We start from the raw sequence: 25,738 nt of genomic DNA, 5'->3' as shown, positions 1-25,738 counted from the left end.
GTTAAACATTAATACATGTCCGGATTTGATGGGTTCTTGTTAAACCTTCATACACATCCGGATATGATCGGTTCTAGTTAAAACTTAATACATGTCCGGATAGGATGGGTTCTTGTTAAACCTTCATAAATGTCCATATATAATGGGTTCTTGTTAAACATTAATACACGTCCGGATATGATGGGTTCTTGCTAATCCTTCATACATGTCCGGATATGATGGGTTCTTGTTAAACCTTCATACACGTCTGGATATTATTATTATTATTATGATATTTATATAGCGCCATCAAATTCCGCAGAGCTTTACAATGGGTGGAGGAACAGACATGTAGTTGTAACCAGACAAGTTGGACACACAGGAACAGAGGGGTTGAGGGCCCTGCTCAATGAGCTTACATGCTAGAGGGAGTGTTGTAAAATGACACAAAAAGGTAAGGATAGTATTAGACTAGTGACAGTTTCAGAAGAGGAATCAGTCAGGAGCTATTAACAGTTTAATTGATACGCTCTTATGAAGAAGTGGGTTTTTAATGATTTTTTGAAGGAGTGGAGACTGGGTGAGCATCTAACAGAGGAGGGAAGCGAGTTCTACAGGAACGGTGCAGCCCTCAAGAAATCTTGAAGGCGAGCATCAGAAGTGGGAGTACGGACAGAAGATAGACGTAAGTCTTCAGCAGATCGTAAGGGCCTAGATGGGACATACTTGCGTATAAGGGAAGATAGATAGGTGGGAGCAGCATTACGTAGAGATTTGAAAGCAAGAACCAGAAATGTAAATTGAGCTCTATATTTTATAGGAAGCCAATGTAGGGACTGACAGAAGGGTTAGGCATGGGAGGTGCGGGTGGACAGGAAGATGAGCCTCGCTGCTGCATTCATTATGGACTGTAACGGCACAAGTTGGGAGCACGTAAGACCACTGAGAAGCGGATTACAGTAGTCAAGGCGAGAAAGGACAGTGGAATTGTCAGGGTATTTATATCGGCAGACATTTTGTGCTATGATAGAAATACAAAGTGTATATTCTGAAGTCATTGCTAAACAGACCAGACTCCATTTTGTATCTTCAAGTTAACAAAGAGACACAAAATTTCTATCCTTTCTCTTTGACTGACTGCTTTGCCCAAGCTGAATGGAATGTGTATATAACCAAACCAAATAGATAAGACATTGAGAATGGGGGTGGACAGACTGTCTAATTACTAATGGAATATAATAAATTCTATTCCCAGACTTAGGTGACAGAGGAGATTAAACAATTAAATTTTACTTTCGATATTGTACAAAGTCCCATTATAGTTTAAGGTGAAACTTAGTTCACAAACTATCAATTTTAGGAATTATAGCAGAATTTGCAGACGCATAGTCTGAAGAAATTCTCTTGATCTGACAGAAAAAAAATGAGTTATAGCCACCATAAAGATAACGTAAATGACGTCAAAAATAGCCACCAGGAAAAGTTAACTCCTTCCTGGATAGGTATGTCTAGTGGAACAATACTGCCATCTAGAGTCTGAATATTAAATTGGTTACCTAGAAGACAACCACACCCCACATTTGTGATTGGCTATCACTTAGAGGAATTTCCCCTTTAAAAAGTTAAGACAAGGGAAGAGAAAGAAAGATTCGGAGATTCAAAGTCGGGGATTCAAAGATTCAAAGATTGAAGACACTCTGGGGATTCAGAGAGATCCAGGCAGAATCGGGCGACCAGAGTAACCAAGAAACTCTCACACTCCATGCAGAGAACCACTTAGCTACCTGGGAATATCTGATGAGAAAATATCTACATAACTGGTAAATATACAGGCATTTAATTAATTAATTTAAATTAATTAAAATTAATAGCATGATATATGACTGGATAAATCATGTTTGATTTCATATTTAGAAATCTTAATTATTAAAGAATATATATATGTGGTTATAGCATCCCATCTGCAGCTGGGATTAATATAGCCATTAATGTATTTGTGTGATTAATATCACGTTAGCATATCATGACCATTTATCCAGCTGTATTGATTGGCTCTAAAATAAGATAAAATATCTGTTTAGACAAATTAATTAAAATATCAGCTTATAGAACATAGTAGATTTTCTCATTGGATGCAAGGAAATGTTGAAATGGTTGATGACTGGTTAAATGTTATTTATTAAAATTACATAGGAGTAGATCTTAACCACTTAGGAGGTCTAGCCAGCACTGCAAGGGTTATTTCTAACTGCTAGCTAAGTTCTATTGCCCTACCCTGTAGCTCTGTGTGTGAAACATCACATTCTTTGTCTCTGTAAAGAAAGTCGTAAATCTTATCTTGACAGCTGTAGATTCAATGCTATACTAACCAGGAAGTAAACTGCTTCTTTGTATTGCATATTGTTTTTATACTGCATATTAATTATTATTGCCATATTGTATTGCATATTCATGTTATACTCGAATTCCATTGATTATTATCATGCATGTTACTCATCAATATTATTTAAATTGTTAAGAAATAAATATCTATTTTTATAACAATTTGTGATTTTTAATTACCGGTATATGGTTATACATTTCATTTAACACGATAACGATTAAGGATCTGAGAATTGAAAATCGTGGGCAATTCTCATCTGTTTACATTATTATCCCATAAATATCCCCACAGAATGGACCAACACCTTAATCACATCTGGCGTTAAGTAGGGGCGGATGCGCGCAATGTTTTTGAGATGGAAATGACAGGATTTGGCGATAGATTGAACATGAGGCTTGAAGGAGAGGTCGGAGTCAAAGAGAACACCTAGGCAGCGAGCCTGCGTGGTGGAGCTGATGGTAGCACCGTTGACTTGGAGGGAGACAGACACAGGAGTAACAACACTTGAGGGAGGAACGACCAGAATTTCAGTTTTGGTCAAGTTTAGTTTAAGGAAGTGGGAAGCCATCCAGTTAGAAATAGCAGAGAGGCAGTCAGATACACTAGTCAAGAGGGTTGGGGAGAGATCAGGAGAAGATAGGCAGATGCGTGATGCGTGTCATCTGCATAGAAAGGAGCTAATGAGTTTACCAAGGGAGGCAGCATAGATGGAGAACAGTAGGGGACCAAGGACTGAACCTTGAGGGACACCAACAGAGAGGAGTTGGGGAGAAGAAGCAGAGCCAGAGAAAGAAACACTGAAAGAGCGCTGGGAAAATTAGGAGGAGCACCAGGAGAGAGCAATATCTTGTAGACCGATATTGCGGAGGATGAGAAGAAGCTGTTGATGATCAACATTTTCAAAAGCCGCAGACAGGTCAAGGAGAATTAGGATAGAGTAGTGACCACGAGATTTTGCAGCGAGTAGATCATTGGATACTTTGGTCAGTGCCATTTCCACAGGGTGCTTAGCGCGGAAACCAGACTGAAGGGGGTCTAGCAGAGAATTAGACTTGAGGAAGTCTGTCAATCTCGCATACACAATATATGTATGATGGGTTCTTGTTAAACCTTAATAGTCGTTCGGATATGATGGGTTCTTGTTACATAGTTACATAGTTACATAGTTAGATAGCTGAAAAGAGACTTGCGTCCATCAAGTTCAGCCTTCCTCACACCTGTTTTTTGCTGTTGATCCAAAAGAGAAAAAAAAAAAAAAAAAAAAAAAAAAAAAAAACACCCCAGTTTGAAGCACAATTTTGCAACAAGCTAGGACAAAAAATTCCTTATTGACCCCAGAATGGCAGTCAGATTTATCCTTGAATCAAGCAGTTATTACCCTACATTGAAAGATTATATCCTTGAATATTCTGTCTTTGCAAGTATGCATCTAGTAGCTGTTTGAACATCTGTATGGACTCTGATAAAACCACTTCTTCAGGCAGAGAATTCCACATCCTGATTGTTCTTACAGTAAAAAAACCTTTCCTTTGCCTTGTTAAACCTTCATGCACGTCTGGATATGATGTGTTCTTGTTAAACGTTAATACACGTCCGGATATGATGGGTTCTTGTAAAACATTAATACACGTCCAGATATAATGTGTTCTTGTTGAACATTAATACATGTCTGGATATGATGGGTTCTTGTTAAAGGGATTGCACTAAATAACTGGCTGTTAAGCATGTGCTAATTTCCAGCTATGCTTATATTGAGATCTCCAAACACATCAGCAGCAGCTGTCCATAGTAGACAGGAATGGGTATGTCATGGTAGAGAGGAAGGGGAATGTCATGATAGAGAGGAAGAAGAATGTCACGGTAGAGAGGAAGGGGTATGTCATGGTGGAGAGGAAGGGGTATGTCATGGTGGAGAGGAAGGGGTATGTCATGGTGGAGAGGAAGGGGTATGTCATGGTGGAGAGGAAGGGGAATGTCATGCTAGAGGGGAAGGGGAATGTCATGGCAGAGGGGAAGGGGAATGTCATGTCAGAGAGGAAGGGGAATATCATGGCATATCCTCAACTCTCTGCTACAATAGGGACCATCATGTTTTCCCATGGGCAAAAGACAGAAATGTTTCTGGGATCTAGCCTTGCCCCTGCAGGAAAAATTAGGTTTACTGTCACCAAACAATACTTTAGAGGCCGTGTTTGTTTCTGGTGTAGAAAGATAATTGCAGATAACACCAGTCTATATGTCATTCTCGCAAAACAAGATGATCCAGCAACAAGATGATCCAGCACGCAGTACTGTGTCACACCTAGGACTAAGGATAACGTATAACCAGACCTTAGAATGGCCGGACTTAACATCTCCAAGAATGGTCAAAATACTTGCCGAGGTCAGGGACCAGAATCAGACACAAAGATGAGGGAAAGCAAAAAGTCAACGATTCCAGATATCAGGGAAGTCAAAACAAAGCCAAAGTTAAATACCAGGAAATCAAGATCAGGAACGCACTCTCGGATAACCGTAGGCATGAAACCACGACAGGGCACTGAGCAAGAGGAAAACTGAGACTAAATACCTCTCCTGTGGATTTGATTGGCTGTTACCGGCCTTTTCCCCCCAAAAGTAATTACCAGGTTTCCATGTGCATGATTGCCGCTTGACACAACTTTTCCTGTGAGGACGGTAATGTTGCTCGGCACAACTTTTCCTGTCAGGACAGTAAATGCCATTAACCACATTTTTATGTGCGGATGAATACGTGACATTACCCCCCCCCCCCCCCCCACCTGAAAACTGCCCACCGGGCCAGTAGGACCAGGTTTGAGAGGAAACTCGGTGTGAAGAAAAAAAAAATTACCGCCAGCATGGATATCAGAAGCCGAAACCCAAGAACAGTCAGCAGGCCCATACGCCCTCCCATCAACAAAATACTGTAAAGGAACCACGAGAAAACCTGGAATCAATGATAGAGGAGACTTCATACTCCTCCTGTCCAGAAACAACCAAAGGGGAACAATCAGACTTGTGTATCGATTGCAAACAAGCGGTTTGAGCAAGGACACATGAAAAGTGTTAGGTATACGTAAGGACGCTGGAAGGGCCAGAGAATAAGAAACAGGGTTGATTCTCATAACCACACGATAAGGACCAAGGAACCTTGGAGCAAACTTAATGCTGGGAACCTTCAACCTGATGTTGTGTGAGGATAACCAAACCCGATCACCCACCTGGTAAACTGGATTGGCACTCCGCCGTTTATCCGCATGAAACTTAAAGCAAGCAGCCGCAGTTTCAAGAGCGGAGTGAACCTTAGTCCAGGTATCATGAATTGAGGTAAGATGATCATCCAGAGTAGGGATAGCGGTATCAGAAAACACAGCAGGATGATGACCCGTATTGACAAAAAAACGGACTATGCCCAGATGAGTCATGGGTAGCGTTATTCCTTGCAAATTCGGCCCAGGGCAATACTTCAGCCCAGTTAGACTGTGTACTATTCATGAAGCAATGTAAATACAGCTCAAGTGATTGGTTAGCTCTTTCAGCCGTACCATTAGTTTGGGGATGGTAAGCAGAGAAAAATGACAATTCAATGCCCAATTGTTTATTTAATGCCCTCCAAAACCGTGACACAAATTGGGAAACCCTGTCAGACACACTACTTTGAGGAACACCATGTAGCCTCTGTGAAGAAATCACCAAGTTATTTCGTTTATTTCCTGCATTTCATTCGGTAGCTGTAACTACCGAACAGTGACAACTCCCCTGGCTCATTAACTGTAACGGATCGACTGGCACCCCGACTGAGTACCTCCGTTAATGGATGCTCCTAGCGCTTCCTGAGGACTCCAAGCACTCTGGCAGACACCACAATCACCGAATCAGAGAAGCATATAAATCCTCTCAAGCCTCTGAATGCTGTAGACCGTTGAATAGGAACCATACGAATAGGCTTACACTCCTAGCAGTCAACTGGAACAGCATGCAATAAATCCTTCCCCCAATAATGAGACAACACTTCACTTTGAGGGTAAAACAGGAACTCTGGACTGGCACATCCAGCCTGGCTTTTATTTCCATCTTACACATTTAAGCCTGCCCACAGGGGAGGTGTAAAATATCCAATAGCATAGATGTTACCTCCCACACATCTCCTCCCCTTAGATTAACACTTAACCCAATTACACATACAGTTAAAACATACTTTCTACCCAACTTTCATAACTCTAAAACCATACATCACATTCACATAAAAATACATATCCACAATCAATCCATTCAGGGGAACAACATATTAAAAAATGGCATGAATCAGACCAGGGGTTCAAAAGTTAGTAATAGTATCTTTTAAAACCCCTGTCAGCATGACTTTCCAGCTCAGACCGGTTACCTCCCACAATGCCTCACAATCCCTCCCCTCTGGCCTGGAGATAATTGAGGAAGGAATCTAATTATCTCCAAGGACTGAGGCAAAACTCCATTACCCACATGGCAGACAAAAAGACAGTAAAAGACATAAAATACTTTAAAATACAGAAAGTTACTTTTTATCCATAACACACAGACATTTCACATATCCCCAGATAGCTGGGATCTGCGCGCACAAAACTACCGAATAGCGCGCAGATCCTACTCACACAGTTCACTCGCCACGGAGCCGAAGTCTTTAACTACACGAATGGGCTCCATGGCATAACTATCTGGGTTAACACATTCACATAAGGTCTGGTCCATAGTCCAAAGGCAAGAGGCGGGCAAGCAGCCCCCTCCAAGGACACGTGGCGAGTTCGGTTTCGCCACACTTCTCCCCTTTACCCCCCAGACTAACAGGGTATCTGACCTCCTGCCGGTCAGTGCCCTGGTTAGTCCAGCAACCCACCCATGAAGCACAAACAGCAGTACCTCCCACCCACAATAACTGGTTACTACACCTGGGTAGAGGAGAACTTTGTCCAGGTCCAGGTGCCTCACCACGGCTGTGTGGGGGACTGGTAGTCTGCCTTGGTGGGTTGCTGAGTGGGCAGAGACCAGCGGTACTCTGCCCTGGTGCCAGCCCTACCACTGAAGTAGCCTGATTGGAGCCTGGTTGTGGGAGGGGGAGACCGACTGTCTCCCCTCTGGGTACACAGCTCTACTGCTGGAGACAGACTGTCTCCCCTTTGGCTAAACAGCCCTGTCATGGGGGGGCAGGACCGACCGTCCCTACCCCCTGTGCTGGAAGTGCAGAGACCACTGTCCCATCTGCACAGGTGTGGGGCTTACAGTCTCCCCCTGGTACATTAAGCTGCCACTGCTCCCCCTGGTACATTAAGCTCTCCCATTAGAACACTCTGCCGCTGGGGAATGGAGACTGGGCTCTCTATTCCCTGTACATTAATGATCCGCCGCTGGGGAGAGGTGGTAACAATCTCCTCTCCCATACATACTTCCCGTCTCTGCGGAGGGAGACCGACTGTCTCTACTCCCAGCACAGAGTCCTGCTGAGGGGGAAAGGGGGCTGGGCTCTCCATTCCCTGCTGGATACTCTGCCGCTGGGGAATGGAGACTGGGCTCCCAATTCCCAACAAATCACACTGCCGCTGGGGAGGGAGGACGGCCCCTTCAGCTCCCTGTAACTTGGGCGCAGAGACCACGGTCCCATCTGCGCTGGTGTGGGGCTTACTGTCTCCCCTTGGTGAGCTGTGCTGCCGCTGGGGAGAGGGAATAACAAACTCCTCTCCCTTACACACCTTCAACCACTGGGGAGAGGGGATAACAGGCTCCTCTCCCTGCACCGTAGACTGCCGCTGGGGAGCAAGAACGGCACCTTCAGCTCCCTGTAACGCACACTGCCGCTGGGGATCTGGGCCGACTGCCCAGCATCCCTGTAGGGCCGGTAGAGAGACCGCAGTCCCATCTCCACCTGCCATCTGTGGGTCTTCCCAGGACCAATCCGTGAGGCCCCTCAACATTTGTGAGTAAGGGCCACCTGCTTCCCCACCTGGCAACTCTGGCTGCTGCTGGGGATCTGGGCCAGCTGCCCAGCATCCCGGTGGAGAGACCTTGGTCCCATCTGTACCTGCCTATTGTGGTTCCTCACAGGACCAGTCTATGAGGACCCCCACTTCGGGTTCCTCCCGCCGCCTCAGGGAAAGACGGCTAACCTCCTCGGATGCAGCCTCTACTCGGCTGCTGTAACGCTCCTGCTGCTGAGCATACTTCCTCTCTTTCGCCAACCGGAATTCTCGGTCCAGCCTTGTGTTCCTCTCGGCCATGACCTGGTTCCAGATCACCCGGCGTGTCTCCATGGGTATATCATCCCCATACTCGGCCACTCGCTGCCTCACCTCGGCCAGCCAATCATCTCCAGAGCCAGAACCTTCCATACTAGTCTGCTCCCAGGGGCGCTGCACGAGTGCTAGCGTTGCCCTCAATTTGTAAATCCAAACAGTGTCTCTGAGCTGCTTTACCTCGCACTAGGACGCCATCCCACCGCTTGCCACCAATGTAACGGATCGCCTGGCACCCCGACTGGGTACCTCCGTTAAAGGATGCTCCTAGCGCTCCTGAGGACTTCAAGCACTGCAGCAGACACCACAACCACTGAATCTGAGAAGCATAGGAATCCTCTCTAGCATATGAATGCTGTAGACCGTTGAATAGGAACCATACGAATAGGCTTACACTCCTAGCAGTCAACTGGAACAGCATGCAATAAATCCTTCCCCCAATAATGAGACGACACTTCACTTTGAGGGTAAAACAGGAACTCTGGACTGGCACATCCAGCCTGGCTTTTATTTCCATCTTACACATTTAAGCCTGCCCACAGGGGAGGTGTAAAATATCCAATAGCATAGATGTTACCTCCCACACATCTCCTCCCCTTAGATTAACACTTAACCCAATTACACATACAGTTAAAACATACTTTCTACCCAACTTTCATAACTCTAAAACCATACATCACATTCACATAAAAATACATATCCACAATCAATCCATTCAGGGGAACAACATATTAAAAAATGGCATGAATCAGACCAGGGGTTCAAAAGTTAGTAATAGTATCTTTTAAAACCCCTGTCAGCATGACTTTCCAGCTCAGACTGGTTACCTCCCACAATGCCTCACAATCCCTCCCCTCTGGCCTGGAGATAATTGAGGAAGGAATCTAATTATCTCCAAGGACTGAGGCAAAACTCCATTACCCACATGGCAGACAAAAAGACAGTAAAAGACATAAAATACTTTAAAATACAGAAAATAACACACAGACATTTCACATATCCCCAGATAGCTGGGATCTGCGCGCACAAAACTACCGAATAGCGCGCAGATCCTACTCACACAGTTCACTCGCCACGGAGCCGAAGTCTTTAACTACACGAATGGGCTCCATGGCATAACTATCTGGGTTAACACATTCACATAAGGTCTGGTCCATAGTCCAAAGGCAAGAGGCGGGCAAGCAGCCCCCTCCAAGGACACGTGGCGAGTTTGGTTTCGCCACATTAACTTCAAAGAGAACCATCATTTAAGCCCACTCCCTGTGTGGCCGTATTGTCGAACGCCACGTGGCTGAGAAAACGGCGGCTATCTTGTTTTTGCGAAAGGAGGCAGCGGGACTTGATCGTCGAATGTCTGGAACTAAAATCAAACACTCAACTTTCCGAACACGCACTTCCCAAAAACGCATGTTAAAAAAATTATAAATTGATTTGCGTATCAATGAGTGAAATAAGTATTTGATCCCCTATCAATCAGTGTAATTTCTGGCTCCCAGGTGTCTTTTATACAGGTAATGCGCTGAGATTAGGAGCACTCTCTTAAAGGGAGTGCTCCTAATCTCAGCTCGTTACCTGTATAAAAGACACCCATCCACAGAAGCAATCAATCAGATTCCAAATTCTCCACCATTGCCAAGACCAAAGAGCTGTCCAAGGATGTCAGGGACAAGATTGTAGACCTACACAAGGCTGGAATGGGCTACAAGACCACCGCCAAGCAGCTTGGTGAGAAGGTGACAACAGTTGGTACGGAAATCAGCAGGGGATCAAATACTTTTTTTACTCACTGTTTCGTGACATTTCGTCATGTCATTGTCCATTCTTACCTCAGTATTTCTCATATTGTTAATATGTTAGTTGTACTTTTGACATGTGTTTTACCTTTCAGGAAGTTAGCTCTTAGCACTCCAGATGTTGTGGACTAAATCTCCCATAACGTTCTTACAGCCTTAATGCTGGAAAAACATCAATGGAGAGGTAGTCCACAGCATCTGGAGTGCCAAAGGTTGCTTACCCCTGCTGTTGATGAAAGTGTTTTAAGGTGAAGGGCAACATTATCTCGTACCTAACTCCAGGCACACGTGGAATATGCCCCTTGCCATCGTTGACATATAAGTGCCTGCCTATTGGTGACCTCTAAGACTGGCAGCGGTTTCCAAACCAACAATTATTGCAATTTGAATCAATCCTCAAAGAGTCACAAGGAAGAACATGTCCACTACACAGACCTATAAACTCAAGCCACACAAACATTGTTTCCACATCTCAAGCACTACATATGACTACTTTTAGTGGTTCTTCTCTTGTTGAAGATCTTATCATAGCTCCAATTTTGTGTCTGTCGTCGCTGTCCTGCTTTGGCTGTGACCTTACTTCTTGCAAGAGTAATAATGTGGATGATGGGTGGAATCGAAAATCGTCTAGGGTTCTATAAATGGTATCTTTTTTAGACCTTTGTGTTTTCTTTACGAAATAATTTTAGAGGAGTACCTGTGGAGTACTGATATGAACTATACCAGAGGCACAAAAAGTTTGATCCCCAAATTGTGTAGTGCTGCAGTACCCATGATGCTTTGCCAGACTTCAGAATTTACCTTTCTTTCAGTATCCCTTGATATCACAGAATGTGTTTTGTGATCGTGTCCTCATCATTATTATTCTATTATTTTTCTGATCCACACGCTGCAATTAATAAGATTTAATGAAACCTGTTTAGACAGACAGAAACAGATTGAGTTTGTTTGTTTCCAAATTCATGGTCAAACCTATGGTCTTACAGAGAGAGGAAGTAGAGACATAGTGCCTCACTTTCCCCAGAAGCTCACCGAAGATATCAGCAGAGTCAGTGGCCACATCAGAGGAGGGGCTGTCAGTGAATTGGGCTGAGCGGAGGCTGCAGCTTACCTTAAATCTGAAACTTACCCCTGTAGTATATGTCAATGTGAATAGCATCCAGAGCACGTCTTAACTTAATGCATAACTAATCAGAAACGGCTCTCTTACTCCAAAGATCAGTTTATTTGAAGTGGAGAGAATCTAGTTTTATATAGTTTTATCCTATATATATACAGTCTATATAATGCACTATAAAGAATGGCTCAGCTCGCCCCTGTCATCCCCTTAAATCCCAGATGCATGATGGTCATTTATGTCATGGTTTTTGGAGAAACTGAATCGATGTCAAACAGCTACTAGATGCATACTTGCAAAGACAGAATATTCAAGGATATAATCTTTCAATGTAGGGTAATAACTGCTTGATTCAAGGATAAATCTGACTGCCATTCTGGGGTCAAGAAGGAATTTTTTGTCCTAGCTTGTTGCAAAATTGTGCTTCAAACTGGGTTTTTTTTTTTTGTTTTTTTTTTGCCTTTTGGATCAACAGCAAAAAACAGGTGTGAGGAAGGCTGAACTTGATGGACGCAAGTCTCTTTTCAGCTATCTAACTATGTAACTATGTAACTATGATGTTACACTAAAATTGTGTAATGTTCTATTTAGTTCAATGAAGATCTTTGCAGACAAAGCTTTTCCTGTTGACAGAGAATACGATATGAAATCGCAGTTAATGAGTCGTAGGAGCTGTCTTGCTTTACACCGTGAATTACATGGAGCCTTTTCGGAGATTTCTTGGCAGTCAGAAAAAAAGCAGATAATTTCCTCTGAAACTTGAAGAGAATATCTGGAGAAAAGCAAAACTCCTCCCCACCTCGAACAATCTTTCCAAGCCATAGAGAGTGTGGCAGTGAAATTCTCGCTCAGCTCCTCAGTCAGCCCCTACTGCTGTCTGTGTAACATGAGAGCTGTCAGGATAGATCTAAAGAAAGCAAATCGTGTCCCTTCATCTCTCAGAGCCAAAACCCAACACGGAACAGACCTCATCTAGCTCAGGGACAGCACGTAGAATGCTTCACAACATCTTCATAACTACGTCCACATAGCTACAGCGTGGACCTCTGCGAAAAGTGGAGTGCACAGCCTTAAATGGGAATAAGTGATTGGTGCTTTTACTCCCGATGATCAGGAGACAAAAAGAGTGCATTTTCTATTGTTTTTGTATTTTTTTTTTTTTACTTTTGGATGTACAAGATTAATCTGTGTCAACAAAAAGAATTCTTCTGGTTCCAAAATCCCCCATCCACCATCTCTCCCGGGATAGCCCTGTGTTTAGTAAATCTGTTATGGATCTAATAAGGGTTTCGCTCATTTTTCTTTTTCTTTACTGTGATCCTTCCTGCAAAGGTTCTACTGTCCCGGCTGTGGAGTCCAGGAAGGTTCCAAGCCAGCCCTCAATCCAGGCAGCTCAACCTGTCACCCAGAACCCAACAGACTTTGGGAAAGAATCCTTGGAAGATGAAGCAGAAAATCAAGAGAACATTCTGTCCCAGGTTTGTGTCATTGTCACGGTGTCATCCCATATTCTGTATCTAATTAACTATGTTTTCAGTGTTTGTTTAATAATGTATGGAAAATCCGCACTCGGTGATTTGATTCATTTATTATTTTTTTGTTAAATATATAGATCTCACATTCTTTTACCAAGTCTGCATTTTTACAGGGTGTAATTATTGTGCGGTTTGTAGCCTGGGAGCATTTCATGATGTCCTGACTAATTGAACAAACCGTTAAAGTGATACACACACGTTTATTCAGTGAGGCCAGTGAAGCAAGTCGTGATTTACTATGAGATGCTAGGATGTCGTGTCAGAGATCTGTATGGTATATGGTAACTGAGAGATGTCATTTATATTTTATTCTGTGTTTAGACAGTGCAACCATTCATCATATCTGACACACACACGCAGGTACATGCACTTATACACACACCACCACATGCATGTATACACACAGAGCCACATGCATGTGTACACACACAGAGCCACATGCATGTAAATACACACAGCCACATGCATGTATACACATAGCCACATTCACGTATACACACACATTGATGTGTACAGCCACACAGCCACATGCATGCATATACAGCCACATGCATGTATACACACACATAGTCACATTCATGTACACACAGCCACATTCATTTATATACACACACAGTCACATGCATGTATATACACACAGCCACATGCATGTATATACACACAGCCACATGCATGTATACACACACAAGTAGCCACATTCATTTACACACACAGCCACATTCATGTATACACACACATCCACATGCATGTGTACACACACCGCCACATGCATGTACACACACACACACACACACACAGCCACATGCATGTATACACACAGCCACATTCACATATACACACACAGCCATATTCATGTGTACAGCCACACAGCCACATGCATGTATACACACACATAGCCACATGCATGTATACACACAGCCACATGCATGTATATACACAGACACATTAATGTGTACACACACACAGTCACATGCATGTACACACACAGCCACATTCATGTATACACACACACAGCCACATTCACATATACACACACAGCCATATTCATGTGTACAGCCACACAGCCACGTGCATGTATACACACACATAGCCACATGCATGTATACACACAGCCACATGCATGTGTACACACAGCCACATGCATGTATATACACACAGCCACATTCATGTATACACACACAGCCACATTCATGTATACACACAGCCACATTCATGTGTACACACACACAGCCACATGCATGTATACACACAGCCACATCCATGTGTACACACAGCCACATGCATGTATATACACACAGCCACATTCATGTGTACACACACACAGCCACATGCATGAATACACAGAGCCACATTCATGTATACACACACACACAGCCACATTCATGTATACACACAGCCACATTCATGTGTACACACACAGCAACATGCATGTATACACACAGCCACATTCATATGTACACACACACAGCCACATTCATGTATACACACAGCCACATTCACGTGTACACACAGCCACATTCACATATACACACACAGCTATATTCATGTGTACAGCCACACAGCCACGTGCATGTATACACACACAGCCACATGCATGTATACACACACATAGCCACATGCATGTATACACACAGCCACATGCATGTGTACACACAGCCACATGCATGTATATACACACAGCCACATTCATGTGTACACACACACAGCCACATGCATGAATACACACAGCTATATTCATGTATACACACACACAACCACATGCATGTGTACACACAGCCACATGCATGTGTACACACAGCCACATGCATGTATATACACACAGCCACATTCATGTGTACACACACACAGCCACAGCCCACATGCATGAATACACACAGCCACATTCATGTATACACACAGCCACATTCATGTGTACACACACACAGCCACATGCATGTATACACACAGCCACATTCATGTGTACACACACACAGCCACATTCCTGTATACACACACACATGTACTGGGTTACCTGTCTCTTTGCTATCTGTATGAGTAAGGCATGGACATAAATGTATCATTGTAATAGTCTGCTTGTCATTGTAATGGTTAATCTATCATTCTCATAGCCAAATTATAATTCTAATAGTCAATCAAATCTATAATTCTCAGTCAGTCTACAATTCCCATAGCCAACCTGTTATTCCTATAACCAATATATCATCATTCTAATAGTCAATCTGTCTTCCTAATAGCCTCTCTATAATTCTATTAGCCAATCTGTTTTTCTGATAGCCTCCCTATCATTCTATTAGCCACGCTGTCATTCTATTAGCCAATCTGTCTTTCTAATAGCCTCCCTATCATTCTATTAGCCAATCTGTCTTTCCAATAGCCACCCTGTCCACTAATAGCCACTCTATCATTCTTTTAGCCACTCTGTCTTTCTAATAGCCTCTCTATAATTCTATTAGCCAATCTGTTTTTCTGATAGCCTCCCTATCATTCTATTAGCCACGCTGTCATTCTATTAGCCAATCTGTCTTTCTAATAGCCTCCCTATCATTCTATTAGCCAATCTGTCTTTCCAATAGCCACCCTGTCCACTAATAGCCACTCTATCATTCTTTTAGCCACTCTGTCTTTCTAATAGCCTCTCTATCACTCTATTAGCCAATCTGTCTTTCCAATAGCCACCCTGTCCACTAATAGCCACTCTATCATTCTATTAGCCACTCTGTCTTTCTAATAGTCAATCTGTCTTTCTAATAGCCTCTCTATCATTCTATTAGCCAATCTGTCTTTCTAATAGCCTCCCTATCATTCTATTAGCCACTCTATCTTTCCCATAGCCACTCTGTCCACTAATAGCCACTCTATCATTCTATTAGCCACTCTGTCTTTCTAATAGCCTCTCTATCACTCTATTAGCCACTCTGTCTTTCTAATAGCCTCTCTATCACTCTATTAGCCACTCTGTCTTTCTGATAACCATACTGTCTTTCTAATAGCCACTCTGTATACCAATAGCGACCAGGTGTTGAAATCAGAAGACCAGCATGTGTCAATGCGTCTCGGACATGGCTGCCAGTTGTGTAGTTGTCCAGAAATAGGATTTATCTAATTGATAACATCCCAGGAAGAGCTGTGAGCGCGTTGTCTCTCGGTGTTATTTTGCTGTACAGTTGTAAAGGGAATTAATCGGAAACAGACTTCCTCCGGGGAATGTCCGAGTTTATTTTCACGCTGCTGCCTCCTGTGGAAAAGCTGCAAGCAATCTGGATAGTACCAAAACCACTGAACGCATTACCAGTAAACATACTAATATAGCAGATTACGTCAGAACACAGTAACCATGTGTCAAAAATATCACAAGGAAACTAATAAATATTATTTATAAAGCAACAGGCTATTCCACAGCGCTGTACCACACATGGACTAACTCACCACTAGTTGCAATAAGATAAGTGGGACGTGCGGGACGAGGTGGTGGTGATGGTGTTACAGGTCACACTTTGCTTTCATTGAACAAAGAAAGAGGGGGTCCAATAAACAGAAATGGCTAATGGCCAAGATTATGGAGATAGGAAGTCTCTGAGATATCTGTGTAGAAGATAAAACCATAACGTCATGAAATGTTGAATTCTAGATATGACAAACCTTGTGATTTCCCTTCCCCCAGTTATTTTCCCTGCATTCAGTAGTTTAATGTACCGAACATCGACCACCCCCTGGGACATTAAACTTTAAATTAACCACAAAGTTAAGAGCTCTCTGTAGCGGGACACCTGGTGACCCGACCGGTTACCTCCGCTAGTTCCCTTCCTTCAGCTGATCAGGAACTCTTGCATGGTTAGAGGACTTAGCTCCATGCCCTCCCAGGGCTGGACAGCACTCAGTCCTGGAAGCTCTTAGTCCTTACAAGGACTTTCCCTGTTGAATCCCCTGCATGCAGGATGTAGCCGAAGTGCCGAAGTAATCGAAGTGGCTGCCATTCGACAGCCGAACACGTGGCGGCAGCCATTTTAGTTCATTCGCACGTGGTCAGCGGTGTTTTGCCATCATTACGAGGTGTGAACCTTCTAAGACAACATTCTAAATGAGGTTTCGTGGTGGTCCCTGTTCGGGAGGCAAACGGAACTCTTTTGCATGGGCCCTCCCAAACGGGGAGTAGGTAAAACACAGGAATATAACACAAAACAGGGGAACCAAGAGGAATAACACATAGCAATTCACGAACAGGCAGCGGTCCCGCCACACTAGGCTTAATGGGACCCAAGGACTTTTTAAAGTATCATATAACGTAACGCAATATGTGTCACAAACTCCCCTGGAGGAGCCTGCTTGCCAGCCTCCTACCCACAGACTATGGGCCCTACAGGGAAACCTGTAAAAGACTGTTTAAATGGCTTGGTTCGTGTAATTTCCTTATACCGTTCAGGAACCGAACAATCGCATGAACCAGGGACCACCTGTGAGCTTGTTAACTGTCAGGGTACCTGAGGTCTCTACCTTTGAGAGGGGTAGAGACTTAGTTGTTTATCCGTCTAGACACGCCATATCTCCCGTTCCTCGCGGTCCATCCAGTCATTCTAACGCTGGCCGCAAGGGATCCGCTTCCTTTTCTAACATGACGCTCGATACGTGACGTCTTGACGCTATCCCGAGCGACCTGCCACTCTATTGGCTTTATCCTATCAGCACTCAGCTGAGGCGTGTCTACTCTCCGGACTCAGGGTATTTAAGCTTGCTTCACTCGTCAGCTCATTGCCCTGTCGTGGTTCTAGCTTGTCTAGTCACTCAGTGCTCTTGTATTCTAGTATTCTCTTTGGTTTTGACCCGGCTTGTTGTACTATTCTGCTTATCTCTGTTATCCCTCTGACCCGGCTTGTCTCTCTCTTACCTGTCTTCTCGTTCCCTCGACCTCGGCTTGTCTCTGACTATTCTCTGTCATTCTATGTACGTTAGTCCGGCCATTCTAAGGCCCGGTATACGTACCTTCCTACTGTTTGTACTCTGCGTGTTGGATCCCTGTCCCGATCCTGACATTAACCCCTATTAACACCTTGGAATGGTTCTCAACTCAGTGTTCTATTTGTTCGCATGAACGCAAGCAGCGGTGTTTGGTCATAGAGTTCATGGAACTAAAATCAGACAGGGAAACTTCCGAACACCACTGGACTTCCATCATGGCTTGCGTTCGGTTCTATACAACTTAGAAGGGCACTGTTCGGTGGAATCGTTCATCTGGATGAGGGGAGCAAGCTCCATGATTTAAATATAGACTACGTTTGGTAATTCTTTCATTTTTTATGTTTCCAAAGTTGACCGACCGCTAGCACTGATTTCATGGAACTGTTTTGGGCATAGGAGCATGTGCGCGGCCGGTAAAATAATTGACTTCCATGGAAATCTCGAACCCCTGAACCGATCTGGGTGATTTTTGGATATGTGGGTCACCAAGATTGGGGCTATCAGGGGATGTAATGGGTTTTTGTGTGTTTCGGGGTGTTTTATAAATTGTGTGTTTTTCTGTACCTGAATTGAGTTTGTACAGCTATTGACTTAATTATCTCCCATGCACAGGAGATGAATTACCCTATTTTGTGTGGGAGTGTCATGGGCATGTTTGACTGTGTCCATAAATGTATAAAAGCAGGATATCTGCCCATATTAAAGAATTCCAGTTTGTACTCCCAGAACGATGTGTCGTCTGGTTACTGGGAAGGGAACGGGCTAATCCCTGTTCCAGCTTGTTCCAGCATGGAGGATTCAGAGGGGAAGGCCTCCCAGGACTGTGTGTCGTCCAGTTCCTGGGAGTGGATAGAGCAAGTCCCCTATTTGGCTCCAGGACGGAGTAGCTCCAGGACCCCTATCAAGTCACGGCAACTGGGGGGAGGAAGTGCTCAGGTTTATCCTCTGTTCCAGCTAGAAAGCAGTCTTTGGCAGAGGTACCCAGTCGTGGTACGGGGAGCTCCGTTACAGTATGGATTGCCCTACTCATGAATTCTGTGACATTTGATGGTTTGTAAGTATTGATACCACAGGTCATGTAACTGGCAAGACCAGGAAGGCGTTGAGATATTTGGGGGTAATTTGATTATCTGTCAGACCCTTGCCACATTGTACATAATAGAGGAACTTTTCTAAATCCGTCATGTAGATCTCATCTAACCAATTCACTGGATCATCACCTGATCATCTAATTCTGCTTTTAATTGGTTTAGTAAGACACCATAATCAACTGGTACTGTCCCTCCAGTCCGTATTAAACTATTATTGTCAAGCAGTTTAACATTAAACAAGGATAGAACGTAGATATGTTTCAATGTTACATTTATAATCAGTTTTCGATAGAGAACTAGTTAATGACATTGAAAAATGCATCCAACAATATTAAATCGAGGCCTTAGTGCTAGATGACTCACAGTTCTGTGGCGAGGGAGACGATCACTTAAGAAGAGATGGGGTCGGGCAGAAAGTTATAATAACAATGAGTGGGCAGTATAAAGTGTTTCAATATAAACTAACTCCAAAATACTGAAGAACTCTGAAATTCATGCCATGAAAGAGTGTATTTATATCCAGGAGTTTCAAACATTACCAGCCCATACGCAGATATAGGACAATTATTGGCCGTCTGGTTACGGCTCATTATAAGGTGGAATTCCTGTAAATTTATATCATTAATGCATTTTGCCTCTCCCTGTACCTTCTCTGTACAGAACGGCTTCTTGTATTTTGGATTAATATCCAGGAAACGGAGACCAGGAATGACAGTAATTATAGGTATTGTCCGGAAAAAAGCGAACTCGAAAGATTTGAAGGATGATGGGAAATAATTATTTTAGTAAGTACATGTTGAAGACTATTACATTACAAAATCTTAAATAAAAACCTGAGATGTCACAATAGCAGATTCATGTGGAAACAATAATTCTTAGAGAATACCGACCATCGATTTACATTTCAACGGGCGACCAGAAAAGTTCAATATATACATTTCCTGTGTTGTCATGAGCAAATTGTTTATGTAGATTAAATTGCTTCCCAAAGTAACTTGCAGGATCTTTGAAAGGTTCTTATAACGGAATTTGCCATTATACCAATCACTTCCATATGTGGATGAAGTCACTGTTGTTTGATAGCTGTCTTCATTAGTAGCGTAAGAAGAGACGATTACCATATATAGCAGCACTGACTGTGTAATGGAGATAACGCCACTAGCCATACGCAACGCGTTCACTTTATGACACGGCTTTAGACTGGTCTAGATGGTTAGTGAGAATGGACAGACATGGATTCGTGACATTACATAGATAGGTAAACAAAGCAGCGACCAGGACATGCCTTAGAACGGAGGAGATGGGACGAGGAAGCAGGGTTAAACTAAACTAAATCAGTCAATCAAAATACAGCTAAGAATTCAAATCAATAGCTTTAAAGTCATGTTGGTGTCTCGAATGTGTCTATAATTAAAGGTTTTTAGATGCAATAAGCATCACGTAAACTGGACAATAAAAAATAAGCTCACATTGAGCTGAGACTCACAGCTCCGCGGGAAGAGATAGTAATGGAGTAATGTGATGGAGTGTATGGAATTTAATCTAAGAGTTGATTGGTGTAATATCGTCTGCAGTGTCCTGTAATCTGTAAATGGAAGACCAGCTCACAGTTTGGCACGTTGTCCCAGCTGCGTCAGCTTGCTTATCTGTGAGTGAGGGCAAATTATATTGAAATATTTCAAACTTGGTGAACGTTAGTGCTACGTTAGCCAGTCACGTCATGCAGATCTATCATGATGAGCGCTCAATATTTTCCAAGCAATACCTAGAATGATTGCTACAAATGATTTTGTTAAAATTATCAATGGCAATAATCAGTGTTCAGTAAATATAAATATATCATGTTTAAACATTTACATATTTTTACACTTTTTTCTTTGTCCACCTAGAGCTAAAACCAGAATTGACAAATTTCCTTGACAATATTATATTGTTGACACTTTTTTCTTCTTATTCTTCTGGTCCATGTCTCCTTTTTTTACCCCACATTTTACCCGTGTTCTTGTATTTCTTAACATGTTTAACAAACTTCAAAAAATGCTGGCAAGTACATACATTAAACGTGCGACATGAGGATCATGAGTTAGGGCGACCATCACTAGATGACGCTGATGTTTAGACTGTCAGTTCTTCTGCTAAGTTTCCTCAACATTAATTGATGAAAAATAATCAATTTTAATGCATCCCATCGATACTGCGTTACTAATGCAGTCCCAAAAGGTAATAACGGAAAATGTCCCTCTAGATGTATTTCCAGCTGTTAGGGTGGAAGCCATATTGTTTTGCAGATGAACATGGTGCTAGCTATCTATTACACAGAACACAGTAAAAGCTGTAGCATATATATATATATATATATATATATTGAAGCATCCATGGAGGTCAGAGGCCAGAATCTTTCGAAAGGGTAATAAGTAGCAGAATATGTGCGGCAATGTTTAGGGGGTGGTTGTGCTACTGTGACTGAAGAATGGAAGAATTTGCAAAGAATTTACTGACTGTTCTATATTACACATGTGGCTTCTGGTAACCAGGAACCTGGAATGCTTTTAGCAAAGATACAACTAAAAAATGAGGAGAACAGTAAGGGCTTTAGTTACGTAATTGAAGGACTAACACCCATAGAAATGATGCCAAACGATAAAGACATTCATAGGATTAGAATACAGAGTTACCTGCGCACTACCCAAAGCCCTGCGCATGTATAAATACATTGAGGTTATTTAGTAACTCCGATGGCCATTAGGTGTAAAACCCACCGGCCACGTCAAAGCAAACCTCTTAGGTGGGTCCTACACTGGCTATGCACCTTGCTGTCTTCGGCTGTAGGGAAGGATATCTCTAAAGAGACAGAGAGGGGTATTTTTCTGAACCCCTACATACTTGTTAACCCTTAATAGGAAACCCTTAATAGGCGTCAGCACTGTAACATGGCTGTGTGATACAAAAACAAATACAAGTACACAAAAATAAGCCCTGCACTCAGGCTCCCACTAATCCTGGGCGGCAGCAATGGCTAAATGGCTGTTGTATTCTACAGCCCTGTGTGTGATACCAAAAAAAAGATCAACTTAAAAGAGCGATGTTAGCGTCAGTTAGGGTTATATTGGAGTTGGCAAGGGACGGTTAATTAAAAAGGGAATAGTTCGTTAGATGGAGTTAGTATTAACAAGGGCTGATCTACTAAACAATGAATAGTTAGTGATAGTCATGGTTATTGTCACCGATAGTTAGATAGTGTTGGTGTCAGTGTGTGGTGGGGAAACAAGCACAGAGGCATGTCACCATTAGGGCACGTCTCTACTTTGCCCCGTTAATGTCTTCCATAAGATGTAAAGGGTATACTTATAGGGCATTACTGCACTTGGAGATAAAGCACAATACAAATTTGGGGTCTCTGTAGGACACAAAAGGCATGAGACATTCACAGTTAAAATCTAATGTGCATGTGAAAAAATGTTAAAGAAAACAAGCAGATTTTGCCAGATTTTGCCAGTGAAACTATCCCATGATCCTGCTGCCATTCTATCCCAAATGTGTCATAGTCCCAATAAATCAACCACATTGAACTTGGCATGTCTGTAACTTTGTCAAATATCTGGCAAAGCTCCCATGAGCAGGGTCTGGATGACCCTATCGGAATCAAATCTGGGGTCACACATGTCATGTGACATTAACCCCTGAAAAAGAAATGTGTGAAAAACACAAAACGTTGAAACAAAACCAACAACTCGTAAAATGAAAGCAGCCAAAGTGGTCGTCTACTTTCTACAAATGTATCCATTTGAATTCTATGACTATTCAAGCTATAGTCTCTGCATTCCAAGTTTGGCAACAATTTCATTTAAAAACCATGATTGACTTCTAGCTAGACTGATCACATAACTTCCCAATGAACTGCATTCCCAGACATATGAGGTATTCTAACAATCAGGATTAATAAGTCAATCAAGTTTCGACCTATTGGATAAACAGCAAAAACAAACATGACTAAGGCTGAGCTTGATGGACGCGTTCCTCTATTCAGCCTATGTAACTGTGAGTTTGGGTTATTTATCTTCAGTTGCTTCCTTTGTGTAAAGGTTATTATGAGCAGAACTATGTTTAATTTTTTCATGGTTAGTTTTGTGTTAAGTATAAATATGGAGTATCAGAAGAAAGCCCTATCTGTCCTTTAAAAGCCATGATAGTTAGCATGGGGGTCGTTAAAGTGAAAGAGTTAAATTACAGTGACAACAACATCCAGCAAACAGAAAGGCCTCGTCATTAACGGACAGGGTCTCAGACAAGCATTGATCATGAAATAGTTAAATTAGAAGTGTTTGCACAAAATTGAGGCCGTTGCAAACTGGCCCAATCCCCGTACCAAGACCCAAGTCGTGGCCTTTCTGGGGACAGCTGGGTACTGTAGACGCTTTGTTCCTGACTATAGTGCTGTTGCTAAGACCCCTGACTAAGACCTGACTAAGAAAAGTTGACCTAGGCAGGTCCTGTGGTCCCCGGAATGTGAGAAAGCCTTCCAGTCGCTCAAACAAGCACTATTTAACGCCCCTGTCTTGGCTGACCCAGTTCCTAACAAACATTTTATCGTCCATACAAACACTTCCTAAGCCAAGTTGGGAAAGATGGAGGAGAGCACGTTGCGTACCATAGCAGGAAATTGTTACCCAGAGAAGTGAGCTATGTAGCAGTGGAAAAAGAGTGTTTAGCTTTGGTATGGGCACTAAAGAAACTGACCCTTTACTTATACGGACAAACCTTCAGGTTGATGACCGACCACAACCCATTGGTGTGGCTTAACTGGGTGGCAGGAGACAATGTCTGCGATGGAGTCTAGAGTTACAACCCTATAACTTCACCATCCACTACCAGCCCAGTAAGCAGAACGGGAACCAGGTGGCAGGAGACAATGTCCGACTACTGCGATGGAGTCTTGAGTTACAACCCTATAACTTCACCATCCACTACCAGCCCGGTAAGCAGAACGGGAACAAACCAAGCTCACCAACTAAAAACCAAGTCCGGACATCCCCAAGTTGACCTGAAAAGGGCCAAGCTGTGTCTGCTGGAGCACCATACAAGGGTGGAGCACTGTGACAAAGTATTGTCACTGACAATACTTTGCTTGCATGTTTTTCCCATTCCAGTTCAGTAACTGAACAAACCCACGTTTTCCCCTTTTTATAACTCCTGTACTCAGCCCTCCTTGGAGCATGTTAACCCTGTTGTGGCGAAAGTGACCTCGCCCTGTGGTGAATTGGGGGTTAAAGATAATGTTTCTGTCTCTTGGACTTCTACTGGCACAGATTCAAACTTTGGAAGTGGCACTTCGACTACAGTCGAAGTGGCCGCCATTCGAAATTCGAACACGTGGCAGCGGCCATCTTATTTGATCAAACGTGTTCAACAGTGTTTTTTCGTCGAGTTCTTGGAACTCAAATCGGACACGCAACAGCACGAACACCGCTGAACAGTTACCTTCCAGGGAACTTCGACTATTTGAACAGGAGTTGTATGGCGTTTGTTGAGTCAAACAAGGGACACACATTGACTATGCTCATTCACCATTCCGTTCAGTAATTTGAACGGTACTTCGACGGTTTGAAATAGACCGGCCGCACAGCCTAATTCTCTGGAACTGTTTTGGGCATGAAACCATGCGTGCAGTCAGTCTAAAAGAGACTTGCGGGAATTTCCTGAACCCCTACTCTGATCTGAGTGATTTTTGGATATGTTGTATTCCGGGGTACTTTGTAAAAATGTGTGTTTTTTTCTGCCGGGGATAATTAAGTTAATACATTATCTGCCCTTATTATATCACAGGCAGAGGGGAGGGATTGTGTACTGTATGTGGGAGTGTCATTCATTGTCACATTGTTTTTATTGGCTTGTACACTTTGTGTCCCTGTGCCCAACAAGGTTCACCTGGGCGTCACCTTTGATGGGAAACTTACAAAAAAGGCCAGTATGCCTCCATTAAAATTGAGTTCCTGTTTTACCCTCAACATAGAGTCTCATCTCATGTGTGGGGGAAAAAGCTGTATCTACCCTGGGGATTGCTATATCACTATACTCCCCTGGGATTATAATCAGTAAGCTCTTTTAAGAGCTGTTCCTGCTACTCTCTCTTGGAGGAGAGGTTCACCCACTGAAAGCTGGATCCTGGTCTTGAGTCCAGGGTGGGTGGAGGACGGCGAGTTCCCAGCCAAACTCTAATGCTGGATGTGGGGACTGCAGTGCTGATGGTGTCTGGTGGAGTGCTTGGAGGCCTCGGTGAGCACTAGGAGCATCCATCGGCGGAGGTACCCAACCGGGGTACAGGAAGCTCTGTTACACCTGTTGACCCCTACTGACACCTCCATGATCGGTTCGCACCTCATTGTTTCAAGTGTTCTGCTGGGTGGTTGCCATTCTCATGAACGAACATGTGGGAAATGAGTTGGTGGCCATATTGTCACACGAAAGCAGGCAGCGGTGTTCGGTCGTCAAGTGGGTGGAACTGAAATCGGACAGACTAACTCATGAACACCGCTGAACTTCCATCATCGCCTGCTTTGTTCCTTCACATCTCGGCAGAGTACTGTTTGGTAGGATTGTTTGTTTGAACTAGGTGAACAATCACTA

At 43.2% G+C, this 25,738-nt stretch overlaps 1 protein-coding gene across 2 annotated transcripts in view; it reads left to right on the top strand.

The window, feature by feature from the left end:
- The first annotated feature begins 12,393 nt into the window (after positions 1 to 12,393).
- OLFML2B (olfactomedin like 2B) overlaps positions 12,394 to 25,738 on the top strand; it is a 117,894-nt gene continuing 104,549 nt past the window's right edge. For both annotated transcript variants that reach the window (XM_063427129.1, XM_063427128.1), the window contains exon 1: positions 12,394 to 13,013. In XM_063427129.1, coding sequence (XP_063283199.1) covers positions 12,807 to 13,013 — 207 coding nt within the window. In that variant the 5' untranslated portion in view covers positions 12,394 to 12,806. The remainder of the gene's footprint in view (positions 13,014 to 25,738) is intronic.

Source organism: Pelobates fuscus, chromosome 7 (genome assembly GCF_036172605.1).
Source record: "Pelobates fuscus isolate aPelFus1 chromosome 7, aPelFus1.pri, whole genome shotgun sequence".
Lineage (NCBI taxonomy): Eukaryota > Metazoa > Chordata > Amphibia > Anura > Pelobatidae > Pelobates > Pelobates fuscus.
This window is presented reverse-complemented; position numbering and strand designations above follow the sequence as displayed.